This window comes from Microcaecilia unicolor, chromosome 8, assembly GCF_901765095.1.
Source record: "Microcaecilia unicolor chromosome 8, aMicUni1.1, whole genome shotgun sequence".
Classification (NCBI taxonomy): Eukaryota; Metazoa; Chordata; class Amphibia; order Gymnophiona; family Siphonopidae; genus Microcaecilia; species Microcaecilia unicolor.
Genome location: NC_044038.1, coordinates 2,794,199 through 2,806,356, shown reverse-complemented (window position 1 = coordinate 2,806,356; position 12,158 = coordinate 2,794,199). Strand labels below are relative to the sequence as shown.

Here is a 12,158-nt window from a genome sequence, read left to right as displayed (position 1 = left end):
GCAGAGAAGGAGAGGGAGGAGTCGAAGATGACCCCATGCTTACAAGCTGATGAGTCAGGAACGATGAAGAGTGTTATCCACAGAAATAGAGAATGGGGGAGGAGAGGTTGGTTTAGGGGGAAAGATAAGAAGCTCAGTCTTGGTCATGTTTAGTTTCAAATGACACTGAGACATCCAGACAGGCTGATACTTTGGCCTGGATTCCTGCTGAGATTTCTGGTGTGGAGAGGTAGATCTGGGAGACATTAGCATAAAGATGATACTGAAAACCATAGGATGAGACCAGAGTACCAAGGGAAGAAGTACAGATGGAGAAAAGAAGAGGTCCCAGGACAGATCCCTGAGGTACACCAACTGACAGTGGGATAGAAGTAGAGGAGGATCCACTAGAGTATACGCTAAAGGTACACTGGGAGAGATAAGATGAAAGGTATGCTGGGAGAGATAAGAAGAAACACACCTGCTGCCCTCTCAGGAGTCCAGCAAAGCAAGCAGTTCAACACCAGCAGGAATAAGGGCAACAGCGCTGGGTAAATGCAAGCAGGAACTGCATCCTGAAAGAGTTCAAAACTATGCAATCCGTGTCCTAACAGCTCTATCTTGCCCCAGTAGCAGTGAAATGATCCTGTAGAACAGAAGCCAAACTGTTAGAAATATAATGAGCAAAATCCTCCTGGAAAAATAGTGTATTATGGATTTATTATACATACCAGCTTAAGTTTTGCAGCAAAATATTAGTAACATAATACATGTAATATGACATTTTCTTCACACAACCTATTGGCATGAATCATTGTTTATTCCTATTTACGATACAAACAGGCTGTAAATTATGTAAAGCTTGCCAATAGTGCAATGGTACACAGCTCTAGGAGCTCCTGACATATACAGAACAACCCTTTTACAGTATTGTGTTAAACTTCTAAAGATCAGATGTCTGCCACCTTCCCTGCAAATTAAGTAGCGAGCAGTAAGCAGAGAATGGGACCATGCCGAACTGCGCTGAAAAGTGGCAAAGAGGAGAGCAACCAGCCACATCACGGAGAAAAGGCAGTTACTTTTCTTCTTTGCAAAGCACCAGGACACGTCAAGAAATACCTGCTTCTGAGCAGTATCTTTGTTCTTAAACTGTAGAACCAGCTTTTTACTAAACTACTGCTTGTGTTTAATGCTTTCAAAGCAAGTTATGAAAATACCACAGTAACAAACATCTTAGTCTCACCTAAGAGAGATACAGTAATTTATTTAAAACAAAAATTGCTCTCAGAATTTAATACTACTCTTAAGTTTGCATAATATTTTTAATGCCCTTTTTAAAGTAATTCTGCATTACGCTAAACGATAGATATGCTCACATTTCACCAAGAGCAGGCTACGCACTTTCTTCTGCCTCCAGAAAGAGCAATGATGGAGATGTGGCCCTATCTAACTATGAAATATTCTGGAAGAAAGTTGTATTTAAATGCATCTCCAGAATTATTGCTGCAGATTAACTTTCCACAATGGATCTCAGTATTTATGTGGTACAGATTCTTCCTAAAATAAGATGACTTTTTAAATTGGAGGGAAAAGTACACGTACAGTTCCTACAAATTTTGTTAGCTAGAATCCCAGTGCTGAAGTGTGTGTGTGGGGGGGGGGGGGGGGTGGAAGTCCTCCACAACCATAGAGCAGGGAGCCTTCCTGTAACATCCCCATGGAAAATCTGTACATGTAATACTTTCCGCACGACTACAAAAGATGTAAACATGAAGCTACATATGCATTTGGTATAATTATATATAAAGTACTGGTAGGTCAAACAGACATGTGTGAATGTACAGTAAGTGCTGGACCAGTTATGTAAACCTGTGCATATAATCCTACATTGGGCCAAAAAGAGGTAAAGAGAAAAGCTGATTTTCACAGTTGCACCAGACTCCCAAGAAGGTAAAGCCAACCAATATGAAACAGTGGTAGAGCCAACTTGGGACACATCCAGCTAAGGACAAGGTGTTTTCTTTACCCCCTTGCTTTCCTGTCAAGATTACTGTGGCTCTCCCTCCTTACCCTTCTACTCTGTCTTATTTTTACTTAGCCTGTAAGCTGCTTAGCTAGCACTGCTGATAGGTGGAACAGTAAATAAACTTGAGAAGGAACGATCTCTCATAGGCAGAGACTCTTATATGGAGGTCAGCTGGGAGATATCCTCAGCCCAACTGCTAGAAGAGGGTAAGCAGGAGTAATGGCATATCAAACTCACACAAAGGACAGATGAAGACAGCCTTAGCTAGACTAATGAAGGCAACGGCATCTGGGCAGGCCAAACAGTCCTGAGGTGCTGCCACATACAGTGACCATCAATCCGACCACAAAGCTCCCTGTTAAGTAAATTCCTATGAGGCTGTGGCACCAGTACCAGAACTGAGTGGTAGAAAGCCCAGCATGGCCTGGGTGACGTTCACTGATGACAGGGAAGCACCAAAGTTCAATCTGTCAGAAAGATACGTAGCTTCACGTTGAGGCGAGGTAATTGTTTAATTCTGATAGCAAATGCTTGTTCTGGAAAGAAGGAGCAAAAGCGGCCCTCTGGTTAGACCACTGGGACAAGAAGCAGGGAACCCAAGATCTGAATCCTGCTTCTATCACAAACACTGAGACCTTGAGCAAGTTCTGGTCAGTGCGCCAGAAAAATATTATTTAACATAGATAGATGTTCTTTTACTGATCATACATTTCTTTATCCCATCCTTTGTGTGCAAATCAAATGCAAAACGTGTGTGCCACATTTAAAGAGCTGGTTTACTCTGGAGTCCTTAAGTGTACAAGAAAATTCCTTTACTTCACTTTAAGTGACGTATCACCCTGTTCTCCATTAATACAAAAGATTTATATTGTTCCTGTAAATCTATCCAAGTTCACTTTCTTCAGAGAATTAAGAAAGCACCAGGCACAGATCTTTTTCTGTGGCCATGTAAAAGGACATAACACACAGTGAAAGCAACACTTGAACTGTTTAAAAATGATATGGCTTTTCAGCAGGGATGAGAGGTTCTGGTTATCCGGACACGATAAGCATTCTAAGCCTGTAGAGCTGGAAGAAGATCAGCAATGCTCTGCACATAGTAATCAGGAACCATGCTTCGCTTTGTGGGACAATCACTGCCCTGGTAGGACTTTGCCTCTTCCAAGCTAGAGAAGCCAGTGAGAGTCAGGATGGTTTTCAGGCCACAGTTGAAGCCCATCAGAATGTCTGTGTCTAGTCGGTCACCCACCATTACAGTACGGGTAGGATCCACCTCATTCTCAGCAGCTACACATTCGTAGAGGAATCGACTGGGCTTGCCAATGATCTGTGCTTGGCGATGAGCAGCAGTCTCTACTGCTTTCACCAGACAGCCAGTGCCTGTGGGTACAGTAATAACCATGAGTTAACCTGGGCCCATATCTTACAATACCAAGTTGCACCAGTACAGAACAACAAGAGGAGAATGTGATTCTAATCTTACGCATGCAAACAATTGAAACACACAAAATCAGTAACAGGCAGGAGGCAAGCAGGACGAATCTATAAGGAAATGTAAACATTCATTAGTCACAGAGGTCACTCCGATGGGTAAAGTGGTTTATTCTTTGATTTTACATGTTTTTAATTGGAAATTGTCTTGATTTGACAGGCAGTTTAGGATATCTTTGAAAACATACCTATTCCAGAAATCTGTGCTAAATAACTAAAGTGAAGTTTTTATCTTAAGAACATTGTGATTTTAATTTCACGAATAATGTAATTTTAATGACATAATTCAGGATGACTGTTCCATCACTTTGCTTATACAAACTGCAGTGAACCATGATTGCAAGGTATTTGCAGTATATAAATACCACATCTAAAGTAAGGTACTAATGTAATTTTGTTAACATTTTGTGGTATAAAGATGAGACAACCAATCAACCTCTAAATGTTTCCTGCCTTTTGACTGCACGGCTGGTCATATTCTCAGAATATCCATAATAAATATGCTTAAGATACATTTGCATATACTGGTGATCCAATAAATGCTAATCTCATGTGTAATCACTGTGAAGACCCTGGGAACAGATCTTTAGAACATAAGAATAGCCATACTGGGTCAGAACACTGCCCCACCCAACTATTGGTCAAACTGCTCCAATTGGCCTGTTTCTTGGATTTTTTTTGTCCTCGGCCTTCTCTTTCCAATCTGTGAGGAAGAGCCTGACACAAAACAGGCAATGGACACTGGGGAAAGGGGAACACAGGGTGGGGTAAGGAACCTGATACCACCAGATATGCCCCAAAGATGGCACTGCCCAACCAATCACCCTAGGCTCAACAGATAGCCAAGTTAGGACTGAAGAATCCAGTCCAGGAGCTGATGTGAAGCCATCCATTGCCTGCTGGAGATAGAGATATACTGAATGAGGGAGGAACTGGCTTTCCTATAAGGCTGTGTTCAGTTCAGTGATCCTCTACCTCCACCTGCTGGTAGATGGACACAACACATGTTTCTTGATTCATCTGCTGCTAAGGTAAGATAGATAGGGTTCTATAATAAATATCAGGAGTGGGGTGGAAGGGATAAGTAGGAAACAGATCTTTACCATCATTTCATTTTCATAGTTTGTCCCCCAGTTTTGCTCATAATTGCACCTATGTCAGTATAGTGCAATTTAAGCAGTTCTTAAAAAACCCACTTGTTTGTAGAATGCAGTAGGGCAGCGTTTCTGTTATCTGTGAAATATCTAAGAGAAGTTGCACTTTTTATTGTGATATTTCAGAAGTGCAGAATTTTACTGTCCAGTAGTTCGTATTTTATAAAGCACTTAGTTTTAAGTAGTATACAAGTTTGGAAAATAAATAAGCATACTTGCAACAAATTTCAGAAAGTTTTCTCACTTCATACACCATTTAGCTGTAGAATTTGTTGCCAGAGGAAGGCACCATATTTTCATGTCTATACCAAGAAGAAAACTGTTTTTGTTGTAACATTTTGTAATTCATTAGACAATCAACTCAGAAATATAGGTCTTCAAATTTCCAATTCTCATTAAGATTATTGTATCTAATTAGATCTTTGACAATATTGGACTATGGAGGAAAAGATTTCAGTAACACAACTGCCTGTATGGCATGCAAGGCAAAACCATAACCACCATCATCAAGAAAACCTCCAGATTGCAGAGCATATACAAAAACATGGACTGATGAGACAAAGTCAGCACGGATTTAGTGAAGGGAAGTCTTGCCTCACCAATCTAATGCATTTTTTTGAGGGGGTAAGCAAACATGTGGACAATGGGGAGCCGGTTGATATTGTATATCTGGATTTTCAGAAGGCGTTTGACAAAGTGCCGCACGAAAGACTCCTGAAGAAATTGCAGAGTCATGGAATCGGAGGTAGGGTATTATTATGGATTAAGAACTGGTTGAAAGATAGGAAGCAGAGAGTAGGATTGCGTGGCCAGTATTCTCAGTGGAGGAGGGTAGTTAGTGGGGTCCCGCAGGGGTCTGTGCTGGGTCCGTTGCTTTTTAATGTATTTATAAATGACCTAGAGATGGGAATAACTAGTGAGGTAATTAAATTCGCCGATGACACAAAATTATTCAGGGTCGTCAAGTCGCAGGAGGAATGTGAACGATTACAGGAGGACCTTGCGAGACTGGGAGAATGGGCGTGCAAGTGGCAGATGAAGTTCAATGTTGACAAGTGCAAAGTGATGCATGTGGGTAAGAGGAACCCGAATTATAGCTACGTCTTGCAAGGTTCCACGTTAGGAGTTACGGATCAAGAAAGGGATCTGGGTGTCGTCGTCGATGATACGCTGAAACCTTCTGCTCAGTGTGCTGCTGCGGCTAGGAAAGCGAATAGAATGTTGGGTGTTATTAGGAAGGGTATGGAGTCCAGGTGTGATGTTATAATGCTGTTGTATTGCTCCATGGTGCGACCGCACCTGGAGTATTGTGTTCAGTACTGGTCTCCGTATCTCAAAAAAGATATAGTAGAATTGGAAAAGGTACAGCGAAGGGCGACGAAAATGATAGTGGGGATGGGACGACTTTCCTACGAAGAGAGGCTGAGAAGGCTAGGGCTTTTCAGCTTGGAGAAGAGACGGCTGAGGGGAGATATGATAGAAGTGTATAAAATAATGAGTGGAATGGATCGGGTGGATGTGAAGCGACTGTTCACGCTATCCAAAAATACTAGGACTAGAGGGCATGAGTTGAAGCTACAGTGTGGTAAATTTAAAACGAATCGGAGAAAATTTTTCTTCACCCAACGTGTAATTAGACTCTGGAATTCGTTTCCGGAGAACGTGGTACGGGCGGTTAGCTTGACGGAGTTTAAAAAGGGGTTAGATAGATTCCTAAAGGACAAGTCCATAGACCGCTATTAAATGGACTTGGAAAAATTCCGCATTTTTAGGTATAACTTGTCTGGAATGTTTTTACGTTTGGGGAGCGTGCCAGGTGCCCTTGACCTGGATTGGCCACTGTCGGTGACAGGATGCTGGGCTAGATGGACCTTTGGTCTTTCCCAGTATGGCACTACTTATGTACTTATGCACCTCTTTAAATCTATTTATTCAATTTTCAATAATTCAAGTCCTCTACTTTTTAAGCCAGTTTTCAAAAGCAACAATTGAATAAATAGATTTAAGGAAGTAGAAGTTTTTATGACTGATGATGGTGGTCATGGTTTTGCCTTGCAAGCTATACAGGCAACTGTTCCCTGTTTGGTGTGTAAAATCATGTATAATCCACAGGTTATACACATGAAAATACAGTAGTTTAGCACAATTAAGAGATTTGGACTATGTCATTATTAGCCAGGCAGAATCAGGAGCGCCACTGCTTCTCTTGGTATGGAGCAACGAGGGGAAAGGCAAGGGAAACAGAAATGGGACTTGATATACCGCCTTTCTGTGGTTTTTACAACTACATTCAAAGTAATTTACATTGCATATACAGGTTACTTATTTGTACCTGGGGCAATGGAGGGTTAAGTGACTTGCCCAGAGACACAAGGATCTGCAGTGGGAATCAAAGTCCACTGCACTGACCACTAGGCTACGTCTCCACTCATTCCACCAATAAGAGCCAACCTCATCAGTGATGTCACAATGGCTTGATTGCCCGATACTTGGCTCACTTCTGATATTGTGATGTCATAAGGGAAAGAGGGAAAGGGAAATGGGACTTGATATTCCGCCTTTCTGAGCTTTTTGCAACTACATTCAAAGCGGTTTACATATATTCAGGTACTTATTTTGTACCAGGGGCAATGGAGGGTTAAGTGACTTGCCCAGAGTCACAAGGAGCTGCAGTGGGAATTGAACTCAGTTCCCCAGGATCAAAGTCCACTGCACTAACCACTAGGCTACTCCTCCACTCATTCCACCAATAAGAGCCAACCTCATCAGTGATGTCACAATGGCTTGATTGCCTGATACTTGGCTCACTTCTGATATTGTGATGTCATAAGGGAAATGGAAATAAGACTTGATATACTGCCTTTCTGAGGTTTTTGCAACTACATTCAAAGCGGTTTACATATATTCAGGTACTTATTTTGTACCAGGGGTGATGGAGGGTTAAGTGACTTGCCCAGAGTCACAAGGAGCTGCAGTGGGAATTGAACCCAGTTCCCCAGGATCAAAGTTCACTGCACTAAAGTTTTTTTTTTTAACCCTGCTAAAGTAACTCCTTTTACCACATTCTCTGTGTTATTACCCACTGTGAAGACATCTTTTCTCCCGTTTAAGTTTCCTTGCATGCACCCTAGTCCTTGTATTTTTGCAAAGACTAAAGGAGCGATTGACGTCGATCCGTCTTCACTGCACGCCCCTAACCTTTTCCTTTATTATTTGCAACCAATCCGAGACCCAGTAGGGATACCTGGGATAGCTAAGCCACCTTCCAGGGGCAACCTGGTGTCGGTGTTGGTGGCCAGGAAGAGGCAGCTGGAGTCCCGCAGGTAACCCAAAGCCTTGTTTAACTTCATGTAGCTGAAGTGCTCATCGAAGCCCACCACCACGGCCCGGACGTCGGGATCCAAGGCCTGGGCGGCCCAGTCGCTCACGCCGCCTCGCACAGGGTCAGGCCCGGAGCCCAGGTGCGGGATGCCGGCCGCCTGCAGCTCCTGGCTCAAGGCCTGGCCCCCGATCAGGTACACTTTGCCCCGGAGCCCGGCCACCTTCCGCAGGTACAGCGCCGTGCAGTAGGCCGTGCCGAACACCTCGCGCTCGTCGGCGCCCAGGCCCAGGCGGCCCAGCTTGGCCGCGTACATGGCGCGGGTCTTGGTGCTGTTGTTGGTCAAGAAGAAAACGCGCTTCCCCGAGCGCCTCAACGCCGACAACACCTCGGCGGCCCCGGGCACCGCCTGCTCCCCGCGCCAGATCACCCCGTCGCAGTCAAAGAGCAGCGTGTCCACCGAGGACAGCAGCTCGGCGGCACAGGAGCCCGCCAGAGGCAAACAGCGAGCAGCGGCGGCCATGATGGACTAAGACGCGCCCCGCGCGCGCTAACAGCACAGCTTAATAAAGCGAGCGAGGATTGGTGGACGGCAACGTAGCGCTTCACCGGATTGGCTGGATCGCCCAGCTAGCAGGTTTCCTCACCGCCACCAACTGCCGTTTCAGGTTTGACCTTCGGCTGTCCCGAGCCAGGAGGTTGGACTGAGCGAGACAGGACGAGGTGATTGGATGAAAACAGGAGACGGGGTAAGCCTATTTAGTCTATTATGCGGACTGAAGCCAGTAGGCGGAGCTTGCTGCCGTTTTAGTACACCCAAAACGGCCGTGGCTACAAGGATGCATAGAGAGAGGTATAACCAGCAGAAGGAAGGATGTGTTGATGAGGCCCCACTTGTTCAGTTTTGGAGGCCGTATCTGGCTAAAGATGTAAAAAAGACTGGAAGTAGTGCAAAGAAATGGTACGAGGAGAGACTTGCCCACCTGAACATGTATATTTATTTAGATTTTGCTCCCACCTTTTCAGTAGTAGCTCAAGGTGAGTTACATTCAGGTACTCTGGATATTTCTCTGTCCCAGGAGGGCTCACAATCTAAGTTTGTACCTGAGGCAATGGAGGGTTAAGTGACTTGCTCAAGATCACAAGGAGCAGCAGTGGGATTTGAACCGGCCACCTCTGGATTGCAAGACCGGTGCTCTAACCACTAGGCCACTCCTCCACTAGCAACATTCTATCTTGAATCTCAAATAGTAGCAACATTCCATATATTTAGATTTTTCTCAAACCTTTTTCAGTAGTAGCTCAAGGTGAGTTGCATTCAGGTACTCTGAATATTTCTCTGTCCCAGGAGGGCTCATAATCTAAGCTTGTACCTGAGGCAATAGAGGGTTAAGTGACTTGCCCAAGATCACAAGGAGCAGCAGCAGGATTTGAACCGGCCATCTCTAGATTGTAAGACTGGTGCTCTAACCACTAGGCTACTCCTTGGAGGAATACCTTGAAGGAAAGGAGGAGCAGGGGTGATGTGATACAGACATTCAAATATTTGAAAGCTATTAATCCGCATACGAACCGGTGGTAGAACTAGAGGACATGAATTGATGTTGCAGGGGGGCAAACTCAGGAGTAATGTCAAAGTATTTTTTCACGGAGAGGGTGGTGGATATCAAAACGGTAATGGAATTCAAACATGCGTGGGATAAACACTAAGGAATCCTGTGGAATGGATCTATGGAATGTTAGCGGATATTGGGTGGCGACACCGGTATTTGGAGAATAAAACCGGTGCAGGGTAGACTTCTACAGTCTGTGCCCTGAGAAAGGCAGGGACAAATCAAACTCGGATATACATATAAAGTATTACATACCATGTAAAATGAGTTTATCTTGTTGGGCAGACTGGATGGACCGTTCAGGTCTTTATCTGCCATCATTTACTATGTTACTATGTAAAACAATAGCCAAAGATTGTTAGAAATAAGGGACTGGCTATGCCTGGTCCATCAAAAAGTGAAAAGCAGTTCCAGTTGGATAGGCAGTGCCTTAACAGGTGGACAACAATTTTTTTTTACTTATTTAACAGCTTCCCATATCTAAATATAAATATTATGAAATGAAAATTTTATATCACTAACATAGCTTAAAATAATTGTAGTCGGTGGAAACAGCACATAAACTTTATTTGTACATTTTTCTACACTGTTCTATACAATACAGATGGCCACATTTCAGTGAGGGGGTCCCTCCTTTCTGATGGATTCATCTTAACTTGTTGTAATCTGCCTTGGGAAGCCTGGTGTTATAAAGATGATGGAATATATTGAAATGAAATGTTTGAAACATGTTTCAGGGGCAAGTCAAAATAAAAATAAATATTTTGTTTCATGAAGATCTCTGTTTAAACATAATTAAAGCCCCCAAAGCAGTCCATTGGTTTTCTTATATTTTGTTCTTGTGATGACTTATACTGTGCCAAAACTGAAAACTCTTATCTGGTCAATAATAAAAGGAGCTCATTGTGAACACTATCCATCCTAAAAGGTTGTTTTGTGGCTGAACATGAGGAATTGTAATATCGAATAAATAAGTGTATGTTTGTGTCCCTAGTCATGCATTCAAAGTTTATGTAATCCTTTCAAGAAAGCCAGTTAATCATTTAATTTATTAGTGGAACATAACCACAGAGGCATGGTATGGTCACATTTTCAATGTGGTAATACTAGGGCTCAGCTAAGGAACAGGTTATTTTGAGTTAGTCTTCACTGGACCAAACTTGCTTTCCTTGTGCCATCACCATCCAGCTGGATAGGCAGTGTCTTAAAAGGTGGAGGATAAAGGTTTTTTTTTTTTACATTTATATCACACATTATCCCAAGCAAAGTCAGGTTCAATGTGGCTTACATTTGAAAATACAGTGAGACAGAATAATAGAATTCAGTTATATCATGGGAGGAAATAGATGGATATGTTTGAAACATTTAAGAAAGTTGACATTAGCATATATACCCAAATGGGCATTTAAAACTCTGTTCTTTAATGATGCCACATGTTCAGAAATCATACCCATTAGTATAGACATCACATGCACACCAGAACAGGCATCCATACATACGTTGCAAAAGTAAACAACTACTTCTATAGAGTACATCCAAAACTTACATTTTGTTTTCTCATTTCCATCTTCCCAAATTCTAAACAGCAGATGTACAGATCAACAGAACCCAAAGCAGTCCAAAACAAGTACAACAAAAAAAAATCCCCCAAAAAACAAACAAACAACAACACAGTTTATACCTAATTGTTCAACCACCCTTAGGATTCACCTTTGGGTTTAAAAAACAATACCATACATTGACTAAATGGCAGTAGTATGCTCATTTCAATGCCCTCTATGAAGATATATTGGGAGGCCACTAAAACGGTTCTCTATGGTGAAACAATTATTTACGCCTGTCACAAAAGGTGACTAGATAAGGAATTTTTGTCTGGAAAAAGGAATTGCAATTGGTACACCGTCACTTTGGGTTGAGTCTCACCCCTCGTAATAAGACCCATTTGTTGACTATGCAGGTGGCTTTAAATTTACTTTTACATTAGAAGGCAACCCCCCCCCCCCCCAAAACTGTCCAATATTTTAAATATCAACAGTGTAAGCATAGTAATAAGAATGGGAGACACTTAACACATCTGATTCACAATTCTAAGGGTCCTAAAAAGGTGTTAAAATTGAGAAATACACAAGGACAGGAGGTTCCTACTGATGAGATTTGTTAATTGTTTCAGGAATATTATTGTCAGTTTTATTCTTAGACTTCGGGGGAGGGATTGGATAGTATTAGTTACTTGACTAGTCTAGCTTTGCCTCAGATTGCTCCGGACGATGGCCTTTGTTTCAATGCCCCATCTCGCCAGATGAGGTGAGTTGGGATATTCAGAGTAGTGCATTATGTAAGACCCTGGGCCCTGATGGGTTTAGAAGTAAAATGTATAAGATGTTAGGAAGTTCCACATTCTCCCCTTTAACTAGTCAGTTTAATGCTATTGTAGACCAGAATGACTTGCCTGCTACTTTGGCCTTGGCACAAATTGTAGTTTTGCCTAGACCAGGCAAGGACCCCTTGAGCCAGGCTCTTATCATCTTATTTCGTTGTTGAATGTGGAAGCCAAGTTGATGGCAAAGATTTTACCT

General features: G+C 42.7%; 1 protein-coding gene across 1 annotated transcript; it reads right to left on the bottom strand.

The window, feature by feature from the left end:
* Nucleotides 1-689: 689 nt before the first annotated feature.
* Nucleotides 690-8,508, bottom strand: PGP (phosphoglycolate phosphatase). Its single transcript, XM_030212104.1, has 2 exons — nt 7,895-8,508; nt 690-3,385 (listed from the first exon to the last, which is right to left on the bottom strand). The coding sequence occupies exons 1-2, from the start codon at nt 8,490-8,492 to the stop codon at nt 3,060-3,062; spliced, it is 924 nt and encodes a 307-aa protein (XP_030067964.1). The 5' UTR covers nt 8,493-8,508; the 3' UTR covers nt 690-3,059.
* Between the last annotated feature and the right edge of the window lie 3,650 nt (nt 8,509-12,158).

What these genes read in the sequence shown, in the direction of transcription:
- PGP (XM_030212104.1), bottom strand. Translation starts at nt 8,492, where the DNA reads ATGGCCGCCGCTGCTCGCTGTTTGCCTCTGGCGGGCTCCTGTGCCGCC. An exon ending in AGGTGGCTTAGCTATCCCAG is followed by an intron (nt 3,386 to 7,894) that starts GTATCCCTACTG and finishes CTGTACCCACAG; the next exon opens with GCACTGGCTGTCTGGTGAAA.